The sequence below is a fragment of the Macaca mulatta genome, chromosome 1 (assembly GCF_049350105.2).
Source record: "Macaca mulatta isolate MMU2019108-1 chromosome 1, T2T-MMU8v2.0, whole genome shotgun sequence".
Classification (NCBI taxonomy): Eukaryota; Metazoa; Chordata; class Mammalia; order Primates; family Cercopithecidae; genus Macaca; species Macaca mulatta.
Window position 1 is genome coordinate 110,354,190 of NC_133406.1, and position 23,786 is coordinate 110,377,975.

General features: G+C 49.0%; 1 protein-coding gene across 5 annotated transcripts in view; it reads left to right on the forward strand.

Moving 5' to 3' along the window:
• Nucleotides 1–222: 222 nt before the first annotated feature.
• Nucleotides 223–23,786, forward strand: part of IQGAP3 (IQ motif containing GTPase activating protein 3) — a 45,748-nt gene continuing 22,184 nt past the window's right edge. For 2 of the 5 annotated variants that reach the window (XM_001114017.5, XM_077942448.1), the window contains exons 1-19: nucleotides 223–329; nucleotides 3,605–3,692; nucleotides 6,509–6,665; nucleotides 6,952–7,029; nucleotides 8,388–8,464; nucleotides 9,227–9,294; nucleotides 9,385–9,498; nucleotides 9,739–9,917; nucleotides 10,386–10,464; nucleotides 11,050–11,213; nucleotides 12,026–12,113; nucleotides 14,147–14,310; nucleotides 16,747–16,904; nucleotides 18,955–19,076; nucleotides 19,180–19,343; nucleotides 20,687–20,777; nucleotides 22,587–22,754; nucleotides 22,848–22,987; nucleotides 23,092–23,262. In XM_001114017.5, the coding sequence (XP_001114017.4) occupies nucleotides 293–329; nucleotides 3,605–3,692; nucleotides 6,509–6,665; nucleotides 6,952–7,029; nucleotides 8,388–8,464; nucleotides 9,227–9,294; nucleotides 9,385–9,498; nucleotides 9,739–9,917; nucleotides 10,386–10,464; nucleotides 11,050–11,213; nucleotides 12,026–12,113; nucleotides 14,147–14,310; nucleotides 16,747–16,904; nucleotides 18,955–19,076; nucleotides 19,180–19,343; nucleotides 20,687–20,777; nucleotides 22,587–22,754; nucleotides 22,848–22,987; nucleotides 23,092–23,262 (2,307 nt within the window). In that variant the 5' untranslated portion in view covers nucleotides 223–292. Of the gene's footprint in view, nucleotides 330–1,762; nucleotides 1,975–3,604; nucleotides 3,693–6,508; nucleotides 6,666–6,951; nucleotides 7,030–8,387; nucleotides 8,465–9,226; nucleotides 9,295–9,384; nucleotides 9,499–9,738; nucleotides 9,918–10,385; nucleotides 10,465–11,049; nucleotides 11,214–12,025; nucleotides 12,114–14,146; nucleotides 14,311–16,746; nucleotides 16,905–18,954; nucleotides 19,077–19,179; nucleotides 19,344–20,686; nucleotides 20,778–22,586; nucleotides 22,755–22,847; nucleotides 22,988–23,091; nucleotides 23,263–23,786 lie in introns of those variants that run through there. The other 3 variants (XM_077942430.1, XM_015112166.3, XM_077942439.1) reach the window with 3 other exon arrangements.

Below are 23,786 nucleotides of genomic sequence, written 5' to 3' on the forward strand. Positions count from 1 at the left end.
GGTTAATGGGAATACTAGTTGGAGACAAAGGCAGGGACATCAGCTAGAATAAGACTGTTTAGCAGAAAAGGAGCCTGGGAGGAACAAGGCGAGGAACTGCTGTAAGGGGAACGGTACTGCCCCGGCCTGGTGCGCCTCTTCTCCCAGCACGTGGGCGGCCCCGCTCCGCGGCCTGGAACTACAAATCCCAGGATTCTCAGCGGTGTGAACAGGAAGTGTCCTGTCCGGCCCTGGCGACGGTGAGGGGCGGCGGCCCAACGGCGGGAGATTCAAACCTGGAAAAAGGAGGAACATGGAGAGGAGAGCAGCGGGCCCAGGCCGGGCAGCGTGTGAGTGCGGGAAGGGTCTGGGAAGATCTCGCAGTGGTGCCGCTGGTCGGGGGCTTGGCTGTCCTGGGAGAGATTGGGGCGTGTGTCGGGCGTGGAGCCTGAGGGGCGAGGGCGGTGGGACTGCTCAGTGGGACGGGAGTCCTCAGCCCGGGCGCCGCGGGCCCGAGTGGAACTGTGAGCGGCGCATTGTCCCCCGAATAACGTGCTTTAAAGCTTACAAAGAATTTTCTCCCTATTTCCAAGTTCTGGGGTTCCGGAGTCGGGAGAATGTAGGTGGTCCTGATGGCTCCTTAAAATTCCGCAGTTACTGCTGGCTACCATACTTGTCCAGCGCTGCCACGGGACAAGACGCCTCAAGGGACCTGGGGGACTCTTGGGCTTTGAGATGCCGCTTTCGGACAATGCCTGTCAAACAGGGGGCTGAAATTACCCGGGCAGCTTGTTTGAAATGCAGATTCCCGGGACCTGTCCCAGAGCTTCAGTTCCAGAAGGTCTGGTTTGGGGCCCATAATCTGCATTTATAACAAGCACTGCTATGCTTCTTCCCTGACCCCAGGTGATTGTGAGGAAGGTAGTCCCTGGGCCACATTTTCAAAAACACTGTTTTGTTTTTTTGTTTTTGTTTTTGTTTTTGTTTTTGAGATGGAGTCTCGCTCTGTCGCCCAGGCTGGAGTGCAGTGGCCGGATCTCAGCTCACTGCAAGCTCCGCCTCCCGGGTTCACGCCATTCTCCTACCTCAGCCTCCCGAGTAGCTGGGACTACAGGCGCCCGCCACCTCGCTCAGCTAGTTTTTTGTATTTTTTTACTAGAGACGGGGTTTCACCGTTTTAGCCAGGATGGTCTCGATCTCCTGACCTCGTGATCCGCCCGTCTCGGCGTCCCAAAGTGCTGGGATTACAGGCTTGAGCCACCGCGCCCGGCCAAAAACACTGTTTTAGAGAGAGAGAGATGAGTTGGAAGGTTGGAAGGGGCAGAAAAGTTCTATCTGATTTTCTGAATGAAAGGCAAAACCTGCTCCTTCTTCCACCCCTCCCTTCCTCTCTATTAGGATTCAAAAAGCAAAGTCCATGTCCAGTCTTCTGTTAAAGGAAAACTAGTTCCAGACCTGAGAAGGAGAGGAAAACCGTTTTTTGTTTTTTTATTTTTTTGAGACAGCCTGTGTATGTACAAAATCCCTCCCATCGCCCACAGTCCTCAGTTCATAACTCTGAGGTGATGTCATTCACTTACTGGTTTATTTTCCATGCTTAACAACCAACACTTGTTCCTTGTACACCCTGTTGGAGGAACTGATGGCTTTCCTGTGGTTGGCCAGTGTTTTCAAATCTGTATTTGGAGGGGGGTGTGTGTGTGTGCTCGCGCATGTGTTTTAATTTACTTAACTGCTCATTCAAATAAGCCCTGCCCTTGCCTGAATCATTGCAGAATATGCAATATAAGGAAATAGGATAAAAACCGGGAATGACATTAAGTACTGAGTCAAAGACAGATTGGCCAAGCTCTGCCTTTTTTCAAGCCCTCTGAGTTTATTTTCTTACTGTGTGTGTAGCTTTCTCTTACTCTTTCTGTTTGATTTTGTATCGTGTTTCTCAAGGAAAATAGAGAGAGGGGAGAGAAAGAAGGATTAAGGGAGGCTGTAACTAAGGTAAATTATGATTGCTGTCTCACTTGAGGGATTTGCTATTCTTGGGTTTGGAATCAGTACTCTGTATTTTATTTAGCTTGAAGATTCTTTTCCTCCTTGGGTGACCTATACCAAAAAAGGATAGTGAAGGTACCTTTGTGATCTTTTAAACTTTTCTTTGTCCTTCCACTTAATCTCAAGTGAGTGGCATGTATCCCTCTGTTGGACTGCCTTTCTCCATGTTCTGCCTATTTATTCCTTAAGATCTAGTTCATAGCTAGAATCCTTTGCTTCCTCTGCTGCTTCCATTGTTTTTATTCATGGGCCATAATCATACTTATCACATTAGATTAATTTATTTAGATGTTTTTCTCTTCTAATAACAATAATCTTTGGGCGCTGTGGTTTACGCCTGTAATCCCAGCACTTTGGGAGGCCAAGGTGGGAGGATCACTTGAGCCCAGGAGTTCAAGACCAGCCTGGGCAACATGGTGAGACCCAGTCTCAACAAAAAATACAAGAATTAGCCAGACATAGTGGTGCCCTGTTTCAAAAACAAACCCACCAATAACTCTTTTGTCCAGGCTGGAGTGCAGTGGCACCATCATGGTTCACTGCAGCCTAGAAGTCCTGGGCTCAGGTGATCCTCCCACCTCAGCCCTGCCCCGAGTAGCTGGGACTACAGGTGTGCACTGTCACTCCAGGCTAATTTTTGCATTTTTTGTCGAGACAGGGTCTCAACATGTTGCCTAGGCTGGTCTCAAACTCCTGGGCTTAAGTGATCCACCTGCCTCAGCGTCCAGAAATGCTGGGATTATAGGCATGAGCCACCATGCAGGCCTTTATCTCTGCATTTCTTAAGAGTAGGGGTCTGCTAGTCCAGTGCCTGGCATAAAGGAGGTATTGATGAATGAATAAATGAGTGAATGATGAATCCTGGTTGGTTCTATTACCTAACCTCTGAGAGAGTAACCAACAAGGATGACACAGGTCCAGTTCTTGGAGAACTCAGTCTAATTAGGGATAAGAAAAGGAGTTAAGTTTAAAGCCAAAGAAGGCTCTGGATGTCTCAGCTGGGAGGCACTGAGGGAAGTTCCATTAGTAGACTTGAGGAGGAAGAGGACAGGAAGATGGCTACAGAGGAAAAAGAAGTAATGCCTCCAGCACAGGAGGAGGCTGCCTATTAAAGGGTATCCTGGGAAGAGAAGGAGGGACCCATGGAAGGTGCTTCAGGTCTCTGAGCAGGGTTGCCTAAACAAGTCCGTTGAGAAGACGCTTGGGCCGGGGACGGTGGCTCATGCCTGTAATCTCAGCACTTTGGGAGGCGGATCATGAGGTCAGGAGATTGAGACCATCCTGGCTAACATGGTGAAACCCCGTCTCTACTAAAAATACAAAAAATTAGCCGGGCCTGATGGTGGCACGCGCCTGTAGTCCCAGCTACTCAGGAGGCTGAGGCAGGAGAATGGCCTGAACCTGGGAGGCGGAGCTTGCAGTGAGCCGAGATTGCGCACTGCACTCCAGCCTGGGCGACAGGGCAAGACTCCGTCTCAACAAAAAAAAAAAAAAAAAAGAAGAAAAAAAAAGACACTTCAATGCTAAGACCCCTGTAATGCTCTCTTCATTGACCTTATCCCGTTTAACTCCTCAGATGAACGCCTCACAGCTGAGGAAATGGATGAGCAGAGGCGGCAGAACGTTGCCTATCAGTACCTGTGCCGGCTGGAGGAGGCCAAGCGGTGAGCAGAGTCCAGGAAGATGGACTCTTTTCTGCTCTCCCTTTCCACCACCCCACCCTAGGCATCTGCCCCCAAAGCAAATGCAACAGATGGAGAGTCCGTCCTGTGGGAAAGGGCAAGCTGAAATAACTTTTTAATTTTTTTTTTGAAGCAAATCCCAGTCACATCATTTTACCCCCTATAAACTGCAATATGTATCTCCAAAATATGTGGACGTTCGCTTATCCAACTAAATTATTTAAATACTTGGAAGATCAATACCCAGCCCATTTTCAAATTTTCCTGCTTGTCTTAAAAAAAAGAAAAGAAAAGAAATCTGTTTTTACAGTTATCTTATTCAAATAAGGATCTGAAAATTCACTAATTATATCTGCTTGTATGTCTTCTTTAATCCAGAGCAGCCCATCTCCTTTTTTCAGTTCATTGTATTATTGACTTGCTGAAGAAAACCGGGTCATTTTTCCTAAAGAATATCCTACATTTTGTCTCTATTTCTTTTCTTTCTTTCCTTTTGTTTTTTAGAGATGATTGTCTACTTGCTTTCTTATGTCATTCAACTTGTTCCTCTGTACCCTGTATTTCCTATAAATGAATGTTGGCTTAATTAGATTTGGGTTCAACATTTTTGATAAGCAACATGGCGAAACCCCATCTCTACAAAAAATACAAATACTAGTCAGGCATGGTGGCATGTGCCCATAGTCTCAGCTACTTGGAGGGCTGAGGAAGGAGGATTGCTTGAATCTGGGAGGTCAAGGAGGCAAGTCAGCCAAGATTGTGCCACTGCACTCCATCCTGGGTGACAAAGTGAGACTGTGTCTCCAAAAACAAACAGGAAAACCTGGATGGGTGCTGTGGCTCACGCCTGTAATCCCAGCACTTTGGGAGGCCGAGGCGGGCAAATCACCTGGGGCCAGGAGTTTGAGACCAGCCTGGCTGACATGGTGAAATCCTGTCTCTACAAAAAAATACAAAAAATTAGCTGGGCGCGGTGGTGCATGCCTGTAATCCCAGCTACTCAGAAGGCTGAGGCAGGAGAATCGCTTGAACTTAGGAGGCAGAGGTTACTGTGAGCTGAGATCGTGCCGCCGCACTCCAGCCTGAGTGAAAGAGTGAGACTCTGTCTCAAAAAAACAAAAACAAAAACAAACCGTTTTTGACAAGAAGTCTTCATTAGTGTTGGTGGGTTTTTTTTCCCCTCCCTCAGATCCTTTTACCCCTTATATACTGTAATATATATATATATATAAATGTGATATTTAACATATGTAAGATATGTGTTCTATATCACATCTTATAGAAAGAATACAATGTCTGCTTGTTTCAATTTTAGTGATGCTAAATCTGGGAGTTTAGGTGAAACCAACCTGATTTACACGCCATAAAATTTCCCATTAACTTTTCATCTAATGCCTTCATTCATTGTTGGTCTACATCAGAACTTATTATTTTATCAAGGGTGTAAAATGACTATTTTCTAGTTCTGTCATTTCTTCCATATTTACTAGCTGAAATCCTAAAGAACATTCCCTCATCATCTTAGGACTATTTGGTTACCCTAAAAGTCAATCTGTATAGGAAAAACAGGATACATACTTAATTTTTTGCTTTTAATCAATAGGATACTTTTAATTTTCTTAAAGGAAGTCAATAGGATGGGGCAATCAGGAAAAATCAGGTGTCTAAGGCAGGGAAGACATGGAACAATGTATTAACTGGCTCTCTTTTTGGAAACAGGTACTTTCCAATTAGACCCCAATATGTAGGGAAGTTTAGAGATTCCATCTGAGAAGACTTTAATCTCTCCCTTGTACAATCACCAGTAATAATAATACTTTACATTTATATTCAAAGTGTTTTCACATTCATTAGCTCATTTGATCCTGGCAGCTGCCCACTGAAGGAAATACAGGTGGCATTATCCTCATTTTGCAAATTGTGCAACTGAGGCTCACAGAGGTGAAGTAGGAGAGATGGTTGGAAAGCAGGCCTTCATACTCCAAGAGCTGTGGTCTTTCTGTTCCTTTGTGCTACTTCCCTTCCATCAGCCCCACTACCCTCATCATCATCAAAGCTGGGTTATGAGCCATGTAGATCATTCAGGCAGACCTTTCTGCACCCAGGTTCTCGGAGAACAATCCAGAATGAAAGAAGTGAGCACATTCTGTTTGGTTTAACAGTTAAAGATGTAACTAGGGCCGGGTGCGGTGGCTCATGCCTGTAGTCCCAGCACTTTGGGAGGCCGAGGCGGGTGGATCACTTGAGGTTGGGAGTTTGAGACCAGTCCAACACGGAGAAACCCCATCTCTACTAAAAATACAAAATTAGCCGGGTGTGGTGGCATGTGCCTGTAATCCCAACTACTCGGGAGGCTGAGGCAGGAGAATCACTTGAACCCAGGAGGTGGAGGTTGCAGTGAGCTGAGATCACGCCACTGCACTCCAGCCTGGGCAACAAGAGCAAGACGCCATCTCAAAAAATAAAAATAAAAAAAAGAAAAAAAGATGTAACTAGACTGAGTGAGAAGCTATGTAACAGTTAAGCCTCACTGAAGATGGGCAGATTCAGGATCTGTCAAGGAAGATTTGCTGGGTGGATGGGGCTGAGGGTTGGCCAATGCAGATATTTGGGGCAGCCTGGGAGAAAGTGGGAATAGACAGGCAATGGGCAGAGAGGGGAGCTGGAGGTAGGGCAGGAACAGGAAGCAGAGCAGGGTCAGGGGCCACTTAAAAGGAGGGAGAGAGGGAAGTTCCTGTTGTTCGAATAAATCACTGTGGTCTGCCAGAGTTTGTGAGAAGGTGCTCTCATGTTCGTAGCTGGATGGAAGCCTGCCTGAAGGAGGAGCTTCCTTCCCCGGTGGAGCTGGAGGAGAGCCTTCGCAATGGAGTGCTGCTGGCCAAGCTGGGCCACTGTTTTGCACCCTCCGTGGTTCCCTTGAAGAAGATCTATGATGTGGAGCAGCTGCGGTACCAGGTGGGAGGATTGGACTCCACCTTCTACCTACTTCCCTTCAAACGATCCCTTCTCCTCAAAGCTATGAGGGTACAGTGACCATATAACTTACTGTCCAAATCTGGATTAAAAAGGAGTGTTATTAATCTATGTTTTTTTGTGCTGGTAAGGATGGAAAATTCACAAGATACTGTCCTCTGGTTCCCCTCTGCCCATCTCTCCTGAATCTTTAAGCTGTAGTCTGGGCTGTACCCACAGGGAGTGCTGAGAACTGTGGAAATAGATTTTCTTTTTCCTTCCCTTTCAGGCAACTGGCTTACATTTCCGTCACACAGACAACATCAACTTTTGGCTGTCTGCAATAGCCCACATTGGTCTGCCTTCGGTAATACTGGGCCTGAAGATTGGTATTCATCTTTACTCCTTACCAGCCACCCCCCCACAATCCCATGCTTTATCTCCCTGAACCCTTTAGCCCTATTTCCATGTGTCTTCTAAACTAATCTAAGAGAACAGTTCCTTGCAGCTGTGTGTCTTTGAATCAGGTTATCTTTTCTCTGCCTCCTCTTCCCTGTGAATGAAAGGAGGTGAAGTTTCCCTGGCCTGAGTGGCACGGTTCCCGTTATGCAGTAGGGGGTGCAGGAGGGCCTGCTATGTCATGCTCGTATTGGCCAGCCCTATCTCCACCAAATTTCACAGTGTGAAGCAAGGGTATACACATCCCTAGGTGGTAGACTTTGAATTAGAAGCCTAGGTCCAAAATCCCAACTGGACACATGATTTCATTCTTTGAACCTCAATTTGTTATTTGTCTATAAAATGGGGATAGTGAGCCCTGCCTTGTCTACCTTACAATGTTGTCAGGAGGATCACATGGTCTGTGTGAACTCCCTTTGTGAATTGTGAAGAGGTATACAAATGAAGGCATGATAGGATTCTACAATGTATGGTTTCTTTCTGCTTTGTTTTTCTTCGCTGTAGAAAGGAACTATAATACAGGAATCAGCAGTAAAGAAAGACACTTTAATGGGAGGCAGAAGCAATAGATGTCATGTGTCTTCAGTGGGACTGGAATACTCTAGGTCTCTAAATTTGGTATTTTATTGTGAATCTAAATGTAACGAAGATATATTGAGGTTAGGCCTCATTACAGTTGTCAGGTGGCATTGAGAAGCCATACCTGGTGCCACTCGGTTCTTAGAAGGTCTCTCATTGATCAGAAGCCGCTGGTTTGGAGACAGGGATAACAGCCTGACACTTTTGTGGTTCTTGGCAATACATGCCTCATTGGGCCCTCCATGGGAGTAGGCCACCTCTCCAGCATACCACCTCTCTGGCAAGGGTCTAAGGTGAGGCATGCAGGCTCACTGTAGACATCTGGAAGACAACTGGGGGCTTGTTTTTTTTTTTTTTTTTTTTTTTTGTTGTTGTTGTTGTTATTATTATTTTTGGAGGATATGGCTTATATCCTGTAGCCTTGATAGCCTTATCTGGTGTTTGGTTAATCCAGGGCACCCTAGGACTATGTCTGTGACTGAGCCTTGGCTTAGTATGCATCCGCAGTGCCTTTCTTTTATACTTTTTTGACTTGAAATGGTTGGGGGAGACTGACCTAGATACCCCAGGTAACAAGGGAGCGCACACCTCAGGTTGGAGAGGAAGACCCATGCCTCGGCACCCCCCTCCATATTTGGTGCTGCTTAAAGGTTCCCAATGGCAGTAACTGACTGGTTTCTCTTCTAGACCTTCTTCCCAGAGACCACGGACATCTATGACAAAAAGAACATGCCCCGGGTAGTCTACTGCATCCATGCTCTCAGGTGAGAAACCTCAAATTTTATCATCCAGGTTCCTCTAGGTGGATGCAACCAACAATCAGCAGCAACAAACTCAGCGAGAAGGATGAAGGGTAGAGCACAGGGAGCCCTGCTCAGGCGAGTGAGCTTTCAGATTTTCAGAGTTGTGTTTAGATTTGTGTGCATGTCTGTGGCACATTTATGTATGGCCTGTGTGGGTGAAGGGGAAGGGCAAGCAGGGTACCAGAGGCAGGAAGGTAGCAGGGTAGGGCCTTCAGTGTGTAACTGGGCATAAAGGAATCAGAACAGGACCTATTGAGAGCAACACAGGCAAGCCACTTAGTGTGGATGGTGTAGGCTCTTTGGTCCTACTTACAGCCAGCCATCAGCAACCAGTTGTCTAAATCACAGCAAGTGACTGACCAGTTCCTTGTGTTTCTCTTTCTGACTTCATTTCTCATGTCCCTTTGTGCCCCTGTGCCTTAGCTCAGCAGGTATCTGCTCAGTGCCCTTCCTGTCCTCTGTCTCCGTTGAGTGACCTGGCCTTATCTGTGAAGCCTTCCTAATCCCCTCAGACCCCCAACACCATCTTATTGACCTTCTGCAGCACTTTCCTTGGGCTGATTTATGGTCATATTTCTTTATGTGGGTTGGGGATGACTTGAGGACAGGTGCTGAGTGGTCTTCATCTCTAGGTCCCCATAGTATCTCCTTCAAACCCATCGTGGGCAGAGTGTCAAAACGAATAGGCCCCAGTGCCTTCCAATGCCTTCCATTTTTTCCTAGTCTATTCCTCTTCCGGCTGGGATTGGCCCCTCAGATACATGATCTATACGGGAAAGTGAAATTCACAGGTAAGCCCAGCTCCTTCCCCTACCACCGCAGCCTGGGCAGGGTCTTGGGGGTTCTGGACCTGATGAAGGGCACCTGTGGCATCATTGCAGCTGAGGAACTCAGCAACATGGCATCCGAACTGGCCAAATATGGCCTCCAGCTGCCTGCCTTCAGCAAGATCGGGGGCATCCTGGCCAATGAGCTATCAGTGGATGAGGCTGCAGGTAAGGACTAGGCTCTGCCCTGCCAGGAGTAGAGCCAGTGGGTATGGGAGGGCTCCAAGCCTCACAGCCATTGGATGGATTCTGGCCAGCCCTCGTCCACAGATAGGGCCATAAGGCTACCTGGTTTGCCTGGCCCCTGAGGGTGGGAAAAAGGATGACGTTAGAGTGTCCTGCTACTGGTTGCGCTCCAGTCTGGGGTTCACTCTGGCCTCCTGACCTTGTTTCCATGCCCCCTCCCAGTCCATGCAGCTGTTCTTGCCATCAATGAAGCAGTGGAGCGAGGGGTGGTGGAGGACACCCTGGCTGCCTTGCAGAATCCCAGTGCTCTTCTGGAGAATCTCCGAGAGCCTCTGGCAGCCATCTACCAGGAGATACTGGCCCAGGCCAAGATGGAGAAGGCAGCCAATGCCAGGAACCATGTAAGGAGTAGTCTTGGGTTGCAGGGACCGAAAAGTTGAGTGGCTGGAAAGTCTTGAGTGAAACCAGGACTCCTGTCTGTCATGTCTCTAGGATCCAAAATTGCTTCTTAGAGAAACCATAACTTGTCAGTGATTTTAGAGAAATAGGAAAGGAACTTGGAAGAATGATGAAAATTCAGAAAAGAAGACTAGAGAAGAGGTTCTTGGGGGATGATCTTCAGGGAAGCCTGAGAAAGGCGCTGGAATGTAGAACAGAATGAGATTGGACTGGAGGTTCCAAAGGTTGGTTTGGCTTAAATGTGTCAGTGCCAGGTGTTTAGACCCCACAATTTTCTGAATTCTGAGCAGACTGACCTTTGGCCTTGGGAAGGTCCCCAGAAGAAGAAATAAGTGTAGCCAGGGAGGGAAGAGCAGGACAAGAAGATTGAATTGGGTTTCGCAGATTCCCTCTCAATGGAGTTTTTGCAGGATGAAAGAGAAAGCCAGGACATCTATGACCACTACCTAACTCAGGCTGAAATCCAGGGCAATATCAACCATGTCAACGGTAAGAGAGATCAGGCAGGAGTGGTTTGGGGGTGCCCTCAGGATAAGCCCCTGCACTGGGAGGTTGGGGGATAGCTTTTCTCAAGCCAGAAAGCCCTGTGGTCTCACTTGGGCCAACTCTTGCCTCTGGGAAAGATCAGAGTCCAAGGAGTATGTGCACTGCTTTCTGGCCATCAGTGTCTAGAGGAGAAGTAGTGTGTCCAGGAAGTTTCTGTCTGACTGGAGAACCACAGAGAGGAGCAGCTCTTGCTGCTGGGGGGAAGTTGGACTGGGGTCCTTCAAGAGGAGCAGTGTGGATAATACATGAGGAAGGGGGATCTGGGTAGGAGCTGTGTGAAGGCTCAGGATAGGTAGGCATTTGCCTGTTTGGGTGAGGATATCCCTGGGGTTTGGGGTGGTGAAGTGAGAAGGCTGTGAAGACCAAGCTGAAGAATTTGGGCTGAACCAAATGGGCCCAGGAACCAAGGGGGAAAGGGTCGGGGTAACTCCGGGCAGGCAAGAAGAGGGCAGATTCCTGGAGCTGGACTAGGGGATTATGAGAGGTGGCTTTCTCACACTGTCTGTTATGGAGTCTCTTTTTTTTCAGTCCATGGGGCTCTAGAAGTTGTTGATGACGCCCTGGAAAGACAGAGCCCTGAAGTCTTGCTGAAGGCCCTTCAAGACCCTGCCCTGGCCCTGCGAGGGGTGAGGAGAGACTTTGCTGTCTGGTACCTGGAGCAATTGAGCTCAGACAGAGAGCAGAAGGCACAGGTTAGCCTCTGTCTATTACCTGCCACCCCCTCTATGTGACTGTAGAATGGGAGAGGGCCTCTTACTCAGGGATCACCACTGTTGGTCCTTTGTATTCTGTAAGTGCTGACTGCATGTTTAAATGGTTAAATCACCCCAAGGCCTAGTAGACCAGACTGATCAGCTTCTGTCCCTGAGAGTCCCCCAGACTGACCAGGAGGAACCCAAGGACAGTCGCATAGGCAGTAATGTGCTCCCCCATTGCTGAACTGGTGCCTCCACTTAGCAATCTTGTTTTTAACGCAGTTGACTTTTCCCCCGACACTATTTGTGTTGTCTGTGTTGTTATTTTACATGCTTGCTGAGCAAGAAAGGTTAAAGATGAGTTAATAGGGCTGGGCACTGTGGCTCACGCCTGTATTCCCAGCACTTTCGGAGGCTGACGCAGGTGGATCACTTGAGGTCAAGTCTTTGAGACCAGCCTGGCCAATATGGTAAACCTGTCTCTACTAAAAATACAAAAATTAGCCTGTGTGGTGGCACGCGCCTGTAATCCCAGCTACTCGGGAGGCTGAGACAGAGAATCGCTTGAATCCAGGAGGCGGAGGTTGCAGTGATTCAAGATTGTGCCACTGCACTCCAGCCTGGGCGACAGAGCAAGACTCCATCTCAAAAAAAAAAAGGTTAATAAGGATGAGTGAGCCAGCCTAAGGAGGAGAGGTATGATTGAGGTTAGGTGGCTGGGTAGACCTGGGAGCTCATGCTGGCAGCTTGTAAACCATGGTCTTGGCCCCAGAAGGACTCCATTCTACTGTATCTCTTCCCTCTCTTAGGAGCTGGGCCTGGTGGAGCTTCTGGAAAAGGAGGAAGTCCAGGCTGGTGTGGCTGCAGCCAACACAAAGGGTGACCAGGAACAAGCCAGTAAGTCATCTCCAGGTCTGAGGCCTGCTCTGTGCATATCTTTGGCTCTTAGAAGAGTATCCCACCTCTTTGCTGGCTTCTGTGTTGGGCAGTGCACACTGCTCTGCTGCTGCTTCCAGCCTGGCTAGGGACTTCTCCCCTCACATAATCTGCTGTATTCCTGCTGCCTGGGGGGACACTACAGATAAGTTCATTAAGAACTTAGAGATAATGACATGCCAATACTGCACTGGGTCGGTCTCCTGGGGCAGGCAGTTTTCTTCCAGGTAGTTTACCTATAATTTTGAGTTTCAACCCGCTTGAATTCCTTTGGCTTCTGAAATGTAGTAATTTTCTAGAATATGAGCAAGAAGCTCATATTCTAACTCCGTTTCCCTTGAAAACATTATATACAAATTATAATTCTTTTTTGTTTGTTTTTGCTTTTGTTTGAGACAGAGGCTCACTCTACTGCCCAGACTGGAGTGTAGTGGCACAATCTCAGCTCACTGCAACCTCCACCTCCAGGGTTCAAATGATTCTCTTGCCTCAGCCTCCTGAGTAGCTGGGTTGACAGGCATCTGCCACCATGGCAGGCTAATTTTTGTATTTTTAGTAGAGGTGGGGTTCTTTGTGTTGGCCAGGTGGGTCTCAAACTCCTGGCCTCAACTGAGCTGCCTACCTTGGCCTCCCAAAGTGCTGGAATTACAGGCATGAGTCACTGGGCCCGGCCACAAATATAATTATTTATTACAAGAATGCGAGTTAGTAATTGTCTTCCTCCAAGAGATCTATCTGCACTGCAAGTATGAAGAGAAACAGTGCTGAGGCAAAATGCAGTAGCCTGTGGACATTAGACCTGTTACAGTTGCTTGCCTTAGTCTGGACTTGCTGTCAGGTTTAGAGGTTGCTCAGTAACCATTTGCCTTCGTCTAACAGAGCTTTCCAACATTCACTAGCTTTCAGTAGCCCCCAGGCCACTCCTGACTGGCTGCTTTCCTAATCTGCTCAGTTCATTCCCGATTGCCGATTGCCGCTGCCAGAGTAATCTCTGAAGCACAGATCTGATCTTATCTCCCTTGTTGAACATCTTCAGACCTTCATGGATTCTTGCATTATTTAGCCCACACTTTAGTCCTGTCTGTTTGTCCTGGCAGATAAGACCTTTCCAGAGTTCTTTGCCAGCTCTTCTGTTCACATTCCACCCAGTTCAGCCTAGCAAACTGTCTATTCTCCCTAGATTGCCCTCCAGCCTTTCCCGTCACCGGCCTCTGGTCCTTTGGGTTACATTTCTCCCGCATTCTCACCTGTTGATAAGCAGGTGAAAACATTCTCCAGAGCTGTCTCCAAGGCTTCCTCCTCTGTGAAGTCTTCCTGCTCTGCCAGCCAGAATCCCTCCTCCCCTGCTCTGCCATAGCATTGTGTGGGGGTTGGGGGAGGTGGACTTCTAACATGACATTGACAGCAGTGCACTGTAAGTACTTTGGTATCCTTAGCTCTTCCCAGTAGATTGTGCTCTCCTTGATGCCAGTGCCCCTATCTGCTTGGCATTTTGTTAGCCACGGAGTTTGTAAACTCAGACTACGTTGAGGCACCACAGCCCCTTTTAAGCTTACTGCTGCCCTTTGCAGCAAACGGCTCCACCTTGGAACTGGTTCCTTATTTCTCTGTGCTGTCATCAAGCCTTGGTCCCTAGAGCCCCCTGACTAACCTCATCTTAGTTACGCTCCATAGCCACCTGTCAATCTTGTGCTCACCACCTTAGGAACTCACCCTCTGCCATGACAGCCACTCTGTGTTACATGCTGAGCTACTCAATTTCAAGGCCTGACAAATTGCTTCTTACAAAGCCTCTTCTTAAAGGGACCCAGCCCCTTTTCTTCCTGAACATTTAGAAATGCATTTTAAACCTAGCAGAAAACCTCACAGGTTTTTCAGAGCAGTTACAAAGCAATTTCCCCACCAAGATCCCCCAGCAGAGCCTAGTTGGTCAGGAGAGTGGAGATGCCACTGAATGCCCAGCCTGTACAACCTGTTGCTCTCCTCCCTTGCAGTGCTCCATGCTGTGCAGCGGATCAACAAAGCCATCCAGAGGGGAGTGGCGGCTGACACTGTGAAGGAGCTGATGTGCCCTGAGGCCCAGCTGCCTCCAGTGTACCCTGTTGCGTCAGCTATGTACCAGCAGGAGCTGGCAGTGCTCCAGCAGCAGCAGCAGGGGGTAAGCCCCAGAAATATGGGTCTAGCTCTGCAGCCCCCAAGTAGTTGGAGGGATCAGGACAGGCAGCCCAGGCCACCCTCTTGTGAGTGCAATATGAGATGCTGGCACAAGATTAGGATGGGGAAAGAGCTACCATCCCTGCCTTACTGAGCATATTTTAATAGCCATTACCTTGAGCAAACACTGCTTTATATACTCACTTAATCCTTAAAAAGACCCTATGAGGGAGGCATTCTGTTTTAGAGATGGGGAAACTGAGATGCAGAGGTTAAGTCACTTGCCCAACACAGCTGTGAGTGCCAGTGCTGGGAGTGGATGCAGGGGCCCATGCTTTGAACCACTTCGCTGTCTCACCTCGTCCCAGTCCATACCTCTTCTCTGACAGTGAAGTGACAGGGCCCTCACTTAGGGACTTTTAGTCTGTCGGAGGAGTTAGAATACACCTGAGGGTCCAAAGAGAGACACAGGGAGAGAAGAGCAGATGACATAGGTGGAAGAAGTCTTCAGACCAAGGAAATGGAGGAAGCAGAGCTGGAAAAGCTTCCTGGAAGAGAATCAATAGAGAACTACACCCACAGCAGGTGTTTATAGAGCGTCTACTCCCAGCATGACTTGGATACAGGCACAGCCCTCAGGAAAGGCATAGTTCAACATAGGAATGACTATGTAAAAGGAAGCATAAAATAAGTACTAAGAAGTAAAGCATTGTGACTAAAGTTGTGGACTTTTGAGCTGGGCTGCATGAGTTCCAATCTGGCTCTGCTAGTTCTTAGCTATGTGACATTGGGCAAGTTAATTACTTTCTCTGCTGCTCAATTTCTTTGAATATAAAATGTGAACAATAATATGTTTACCTCAGGCTATAGGATTAAATGAAGTAACATATTTGCTTAGAGAAGAACCTGAAAGTAAGCTTTAGCTATTAATATTATTGTTGTTGATGTTCACAACATTCTGTTAGGAGAAGATAGGAAGGGGGCTGGACATGGGGGTTCACGCCTACAATACCGGCACTTTGGGAGATCCAGGCAGGCAGATCACTTGAGACCAGGAGTTCAAGACCAGCCTGGCGAACATGGTGAAACCCCATCTCTACTAAAAATACAAAAATTAGCCAGGTGTGGTGATGGCACATGCCTGTAATCCCAGCTACTCCAGAGGCTGAGGCTCAGAGATCTCTTGAACCCGGGAGAGCCAACATTGCGTCACTGCACTCCAACCTGGGCCACAGAGTGAGACTCTATCGCAACAAAAAAAGAGAAGAAAATAGGAAGGGTGCTCTAAACAGAGGGCACAGCATAAGCAGATGTTTGAAAAGGAGAAGAAGGCAGGGCAGGGAAATGGGGCCAGAGCTTTTTGGGTGTGTGGTGCAGTGCAGTGTGGAGGCGACCACTCCATTTTCATCTCTGTATACCCAGGGCCTAGTGCAGTTCAATTTTTTTAAATTTTATTTTAAGACAGGGTCTGACTCTGTCACCCAGGCTAGAGTGCACTGGCATGATCTCGGCTCATTGCAACCTCCACCTCCTGGGTTTAAGCAATCCTCCTGCCTCAGTCTCCCGAGTAGCTGGGACGACAGGTACGCGCCACCATGCTCAGCTAATTTTTGTATTTTTAGTAAAGACAAGATTTTGCCATGTAGGCCAGACTGGTCTCAAACTCCTGAGCTCAAGCGATCTGCCCATCTTGGCCTCCAAAGTGCTAGGATTACAGACGTGAGCCACTGCACCTGGCTAATGCAGTTCTTGATGTGCAGTAGGGACCAATGGGAGCTGGTAGAGCTTACTTGTTAAGTGTGGGCTTTGAAATCAGGCAGCTCATTTTGACTTACATTATTGGTTGTGGGCTCATCCATGAAATGGGGATATTAATGATACTATGGTTCTATTGTCGGCTTATTATGAAAATTAAATGATAATGGGCCGGGCGCGGTGGCTCACGCCTGTAATCCCAGCACTTTGGGAGGCCGAGACGGGTGAATCACGAGGTCAGGAGATCGAGACCATCCTGGCGAACACGGTGAAACCCCGTCTCTACTAAAAATACAAAAAACTAGCCGGGCGCGGTGGCGGCGCCTGTAGTCCCAGCTGCTCGGGAGGCTGAGGCAGGAGAATGGCGGGAACCCGGGAGGCGGAGCTTGCAGTGAGCTGAGATCCGGCCACAGCACTCCAGCCTGGGCGACAGAGCGAGACTCCGTCTCAAAAAAAAAAAAAAAAAAAAGAAAATTAAATGATAATGTATGTGAAGTACGTATAATTGAGCACATAGTAAGTATTCTCAAGCATTTCGTATGATGATTATTAGTGAATGAATCAGGCCACTGGGGTTTTGGGATAGAGACACTGGGATATTTGAGAACCTTGGGGGCAGGATGGTGAATAGGCCTTCAGACCTTTCACCTGCCCACTTGGGAACTGGCCCTCCCACCCATTGTAGGAGCTTGGCCAGGAGGAGCTCTTCGTGGCTGTGGAGATGCTCTCAGCTGTGGTCCTGATTAACCGGGCCCTGGAGGCCCAGGATGCCAGTGGCTTCTGGAGCAGCCTGGTGAACCCTGCCACAGGCCTGGCAGAGGTGGAAGGAGAAAATGCCCAGCGGTGAGAAAGGCTTAGCCACACATTGGGAGTGAGGGATGGGGGAATGCAGCCAAGACTCAGCAGTCTTCTGTTGGAGACTTGCCTTGTGTATGATGTCCCATTCTTGGGCCCAGGCCCACCCTCTGGGTCTGTTCACAGTTCCCTCGCCTGTGTTTCTTCCTGGGAGTGGATGGGGTCACAGTCATTCCTCTTTTCTTCCTTGATTCATTCTTTCCTAGCAGATGTTTGAGTACTGACCCATGTGCCAGATATTACTCTAGGTGCTGGGGAAACACCAGTGAACAAAACACTTTCTGCTCTTGTCTAACTTACATGCTAGTAGAGGGAGACAGATGATTAGAAAAGAAGATGAGGTGGCCGGGAGCAGTGGCTCATGCCTGTAATCCCAGCACTTTGGGAGGCCGAGGCAGGAGGATCACCTGAGGTCAGGAGTTTGAGACCAGCCTGACCAACATGGAGAAACCCCATCTCTATTAAAAATACAAAATTAGCTGGGCGTGGTAGCACATGCCTGTAATCCTAGCTACTCTGGAAGCTGAGGTAGGAGAATCACTTGAACCCGGGAGGCAGAGGTTGTGTTGAGCCGAGATTGCACCATTGCACTCCAGCCTGGGCAACAGGAGCGACACTCCGTCTCAAAAAAAAAAAAAAAAAGAAAGAAAGAAAGAAAAGAAAAGAAGAGGCATAGAGAAAAATAAAATAAAATAGGGCAAAGTGAGTAACGGGTAGAGACATAGTAGGGACGGTTTTTCTGTTTTACATAATGTAGTTATGCAAAGCCTCTTTGCTGAGGAGGTCATTTTGAAAGAGACCTAAAGGGCATAAATGATTGCCATGAGTCTATCTGGGGCAGAGGCCTTGAGAAAGCAATGTGCATGGTGTGTTCAAAGAACACCAAGAAGCCAGTGTGGTGGAGTCAAGTGAGGAAGAAAGAGGAGTGGGAGATGAAGACCAAGTAGCCAAGGCCTGACCATGTAGGACTCTGGTTTTTACTCTGAGTGAGGAAGGAAGCCATGGGAGGGTTTTGAGCCAGGAGGGAGTTGATCTGACCTATTTCATTTTTTTTTTATTTTTAGAGACAGGGTCTTGCTCTGTCACCCAGGCTGGAGTGTAGTGATGCAATCACGGCTCACTGCATCCTTGAACTCCTGACTCAAGTGATCCTCCCGACTCAGCCTCCCAAGTAGCTAGGACTATAGGCACATGCCACCATGCCTGGCTAATTTTTTAATTTTTTGTAGAGATAGGATCTCTATGTTGCCCAGGCTGGTCTTGAACTCCTGGGCTCAAACTATCCTCCCATCTTGGCCTCCTAAAGTGTTGGGATTACAGGTGTGAGCCACCATGCCCAGCAATCTGATCTACGTAACAGGATCTTTCTGGCTGCTGTGCTGAGAATTGACTGCAGGGGTACAAGGGGAAAGTAGGGAGACCTGTTAGACAGCTATTGGAGTAATCTAGGCAAGAGATGATGGGGGCTTGGCCTTGAGCGGTAGTGGAGATGGGGAAGAGGAGTCAGATTTTGGATACATTTTGAAAGCAAACTGACAGGATTTGGTCATATAATAGATATGGGGTATAAGAGAGAATGGAATTAGGTATGACTCCAAGATTTGGGGCAAGATGGGAGAGATAGTGGGACACGCAGGTTAAGCAGGGGAATCAGTTCAGATGTGAGCTGTTGGGTTTGAGGTGCTTGTTAGACATTCACTTGGAAATCACAAGGAACTGGCTGGGATAAATGAATGGGCTGGAGATGTGCTTTCGGGAGCATATGGTGTTAAAGTCATGAGATTGGGTGAGATCACCTACAGTGTGAGTATGGAGAGAGAAGAGGTCTGGAGACTGAAGACTGGGGTGCTCCCATGTTTAGACGTCAGGGAGGAACCAGCAGGGGTGTCTCAGAAAGAACAGCCTGTGAGGCAAGAAGAGAACTAAAAGAGTGTGGTGTCCTGGAGGTCAAGTGAGGAAAATCGTTCAACTCTTTCCCCTGACTTCTGGCTGATGATTTACATGCTACTCACCTCTCTGCCCTTCACCCCGCTGCCAGTTACTTCGATGCCCTGCTGAAATTGCAACAGGAGCGTGGGATGGGTGAGGACTTCCTGAGCTGGAATGACCTGCAGGCCACCGTGAGCCAGGTCAATGCACAGGCCCAGGAAGAGACTGACCGTGAGTATAGTCTGGAGCTGGGTGGAGATGGCCCAACTTAGGCAGCCTGTCCCTTAGCCGTAAGTCTAGGGGCCCCCCACACACCTAGATCTCTGTTTCTTAGGGGTCCTTGCAATCAGCCTCATCAATGAGGCTCTGGACAAAGGCAGCCCTGAGAAGACTCTGTCTGCCCTACTGCTTCCTGCAGCTGGCCTCGATGATATCAGCCTCCCTGTCGCCCCTCGGTACCATCTCCTCCTTGTGGCAGCCAAAAGGCAGAAGGCCCAGGTGAAGTTAGGGCTGGTCATCAGAGCAGGAAGAACATTCTCTGTGGGTTGCACTGTACCCAGTCTGGCAGAGCTCTATTCTGATGGACACAATGGCTTCTGGGTGGGGGTCGGGGGGTGTTCCAATCTGGTAAAGAAGGATGGCCCCCATTGCCAGGGCAGTGGACAGTCCATGGGAAGAGCACAGACCTGGGAGCCAGAGAACCAGGCTGGATTTCCCACTCTGACCCTTAGTGACCATGTGACCTTGAGCAAATCCCTTGATATCTCTGAGCTCTATTTACTCATCTGTAAAGTACTGCCTACCTGGTCCTACCCAGCTCCCAGAATGAGGGTGAAAATTAAATGAATTGACAAATGGGGCAGGATTTTGAACCTGAAACGCCCTGAGTATATTGCAGTAGAGAGTGGTTGAGAGCCCAGGCTCCTGGGCCAGACTACTGGAGCCTACGTCCTGGCAGCCTGACCCTGCACGTGTTACTTAACCTCTCTGTGCCTCTGTTTCATTACCTACAAGCTTGTGGCAGTAATGAGCGTATCTCATAGTTATGGGGTGTAAGTGAGATAATATGACAGTAGTACTGGCTAACATTCATTGAGTCCTCACTCTGCGCCAAGCATCATTTTATGTGCTTTACAAGTATTAATGCATAAGAAAGTGCTTTAGAATACTGCCTGGCACATAGTCAGTACTCAATAAAATGTTAGTTTACAAAGTCTATTATTAATGAGGAGAGTTGGGAAGGAGTAGAATCTGGGGTTGTGTGAGGCAAGGAAGGGTTCAAGCCTTTATCAGTCTGACAGTGTGGCAGGCATGGGATTACTTAACCTGTGGCCTCATGTAATCTTCCCACTACCTTGTCGGGTAGAGGAGTGTGGAGCAAGAAAAGGAAAGAGAAGGTAAAAGTCATGGTCAGGATCAGCCTGAGAAGTTGCAATGAGGCCTAGGGGAGTGGGGCGTGGGGGCAGGTAGGTGGAGCCTCCAGTGTGGGCTATCCCTGGACATGACTGAGGCACAAGAGCACGGAATTGAGCTGTTGAGAAGGTGGTGGATGCTGAGGGTTTGAGGAGCTATGCAGAGCCTCTGTGGTTCTGGAGGTGCTGTGGCCAAACTGAGTAGAGTTAAAAGCCCAGCAGGAAAAGAGAGCCTTCTGAGCCTGGCCACATCCCAGGGAACCACATGCCACACGTGCCCACACACAGGACAGGGAGCTGAGTAGAGATCACTGTCCCTGTGGCTCCCAATGCCTGCCTGCAGTTTGGTTCCCTTAGGCATCTTGGCCTGGGAACCTAGAGAGATTAGCTTGGGGTCTCATCTTTTTTTTTCCTCCCTCAATCTACCAGGTGACAGGGGATCCTGGAGCTGTGCTGTGGCTTGAGGAGATCCGCCAGGGAGTGGTCAGAGCCAACCAGGACACTAATACAGCTCAGAGAAGTAAATGGGCTGAGCAGGGGACCCTGGGAGGGGAGGGATGTGGGCTCAGCAGCAGCCCAGATGGTCAGGCGGCCTCCCTGGTCACCTCCGTCTTCCTTCAACCTCTGTGGTGAGGCAGGCCAGAGTCAGAGCAGGAGGGCTGCTGTTCGGACTGCAGGATGGATTTCCTGGCAGTCAGCAGGGCAGGAAATTCTCAGGAGGTGAGAATCCATGGTTCACCCGCTGCCTCCCTCTGTGCCTTCCTGTGGACACTTTCCCTGTAATGTGGGCGTGTGAGATCACACAGTAGTCAGAAATCCCATTTCTGCTGGTAACTTGAGTTTGGGTTCCAATAGTCAATCAGCTCTGGGTAGAAAATGTTTAGACTTGGAGTGAGAGAAGAGGAATTGGCAGGAGTTTGAGGAAAATAGGCAGACTCAGTGCAAGTAGACAGGGGTGTGCTGATGTGTGGTGCTGGTGGTGTTAGTTCTCAGTGGCTGTGGTCTCTCTGTCCATCTGTCTGTCTACTAGTGACTGGAAGGCAGATGCTACATCAGCCATTCCCACCTCTTAGGCTCTCTTCTCCTAAGAAACTGTCCCAGAGGCCGGGCGCGGTGGCTCAAGCCTGTAATCCCAGCACTTTGGGAGGCCGAGACGGGCTAATCACGAGGTCAGGAGATCGAGACCATCCTGGCTAACACGGTGAAACCCCGTCTCTACTAAAAATACAAAAAACTAGCCGGGCGAGGTGGCGGGCGCCTGTAGTCCCAGCTACTCGGGAGGCTGAGGCAGGAGAATGGCTAAACCCGGGAGGCGGAGCTTGCAGTGAGCTGAGATCCGGCCACTGTACTCCAGCCTGGGCGACAGAGCGAGACTCCGTCTCAAAAAAAAAAAAAAAAAAAAAGAAACTGTCCCAGAGTCCTCTGCCCATATCCTGCCTTTATGCTTCTCTTTTGAGACAGGGTCTCACTCTTGTCACCCAGGCTAGAGGGCAGTGTACTGTGATCTCCATTCACTGCAACCTCTGAAGCAATCCTCCTACCTCAGACTCCTGAGTAGCTGGAAGTACAGGCATGCACTACCATACCTGGCTAATATTTTTTCTTTTTTTTTTTTTTGAGACAGAGTCTCGCTCTGTCACCAAGACTGGAGTGCAGTGGTGCAATCTTGGCTCACTGCAACCTCCACCTCCCAGGTTCAGGCGATTCTTGGGCCTCAGCCTCCTGAGTAGTTGGGATTATAGGCACCCACCACCACAGCTGGCTAATTTTTGTATTATTAGTAGAGACGGGGTTTCACCATATTGGCCAGGCTGGTCTCGAACTCCTGACTTCAGGTGATTTGCCCGCCTTGGCCTCCCAAAGTGCTGGGATTACAGGCGTGAGCCACAGCGCCTGGCCAATTTTTGTATTTTTTTTATAGAGATGGGGGTTTGCCATGTTGGCCGGGCTAGTCTCAAACTCCTGGGCTCAAGTGATCTGCCTGCCTCAGCGTCCCAAAGTGTTGGGATTACAGGCATGAACCACTGCTCTGGGCCTTTATGCTTCTGTTCAAGCTGATTTTCCTTTTATCAAGCCCCAACTCAGCCTAGCCCCACGCTGCCTCCCTCGGAGTGCTTCCTTGACTGCTGCTGCCTTTCCCTCCAAGCACAGTTGCATGGTGCTGCTTTTCATGTATGTGTCTCTGTCCATCCTGGGATGTTCCTGTCTACTCCTTCAGAAGGGTGATTTTGTGTCCTCTTTCATGGAATCTGTCCCTAGTGGACAGGCTAAGGCCCATGGGAGGGACTTAGGCAAAGTATTGACTGCTGTCTCCTGATGCCCCTGTCAGTGGCTCTTGGTGTGGCCGCCATCAATCAAGCCATCAAGGAGGGCAAGGCAGCCCAGACTGAGCGGGTGTTGAGGAACCCCGCAGTGGCCCTTCGAGGGGTAGTTCCCAACTGTGCCAACGGCTACCAGCGAGCCCTGGAAGGTGCCATGGCAAAGAAACAGCGTCCAGGTAATGGCCCCAACCTGACCCTCCTCTTCTCTGCCTGCCCCAGCCACCCCTTGCCTACTCTGAACCTTTTCTGCTTGCTTGGTTTCTGCTTAGCAGACTCAGCTTTCTGGGTTCAACATGACATGAACGATGGCACTGCCTACTACTTCCATCTGCAGACCTTCCAGGGGACCTGGGAGCAACCCTCTGGCTGCCGCCTCCACACCTCTCACCTGACCCGGGGGGAGATCCAGGTTGGCAGAGCCCCTGCAAGGGTGGGGGATTTTGGATGGGAATGCCCTGAAGAAGAGGCTCCCACTCCCTGAAAGACCACAGCATCTCTCTCCTGCCTCCACAGTCAGCTGTCACCAAGGTCACTGCTGCCTATGACCGCCAACAGCTCTGGAAAGCCAACACGGGCTTTGTCGTCCAGCTCCAGGCCCGCCTCCGTGGCTTCCTAGTTCGACAGAAGTTTGCTGAGCATTCCCACTTTCTGAGGACCTGGCTCCCAGCAGTCATCCAGATCCAGGTGGCAGGCTCTGGCTTTCTCAGTCTTCAGGGCCTGCGCTTATCTGGGCTCCAGGGTATCCACCCTGCTTCCTTTTTACTGACATGGGAATGATCTTTCGGCCTCTAAATAGTAGTGGTTAAAAGCATAGGTTCTGGACCCAGACCATGTACGTTTGAATCCCAGCTCTGTCACCTCTTAGCTGTGTGACCCTGGCAAGTTACTTACCCTCTCTCCCTCAGTTTCCTCACTGGTCCCTCAGTCTTTTCATCTGAAAAATAGGGCTAATGAAAGCACCTACCTTATAGAGTTGTTATGAGGATTAAGTTGGGTAATATCTCAATTGTTTATAAATTGTGCCTGGGAGGTAGGTAAGAACATGGTAGAAGTTACCATGCTATTTAGGTCATCATCATCACTATCCAGAGAGTAAGAGCTGCTTTTTAGCTTCCCCAAGGGAAGAGTGAAATAAGATTTAGCTGGGTGCAGTGGCTAACACCTATGATTCCAGCCAGTCAGAAAGCTGAGGTGGGAGGATTGCATGA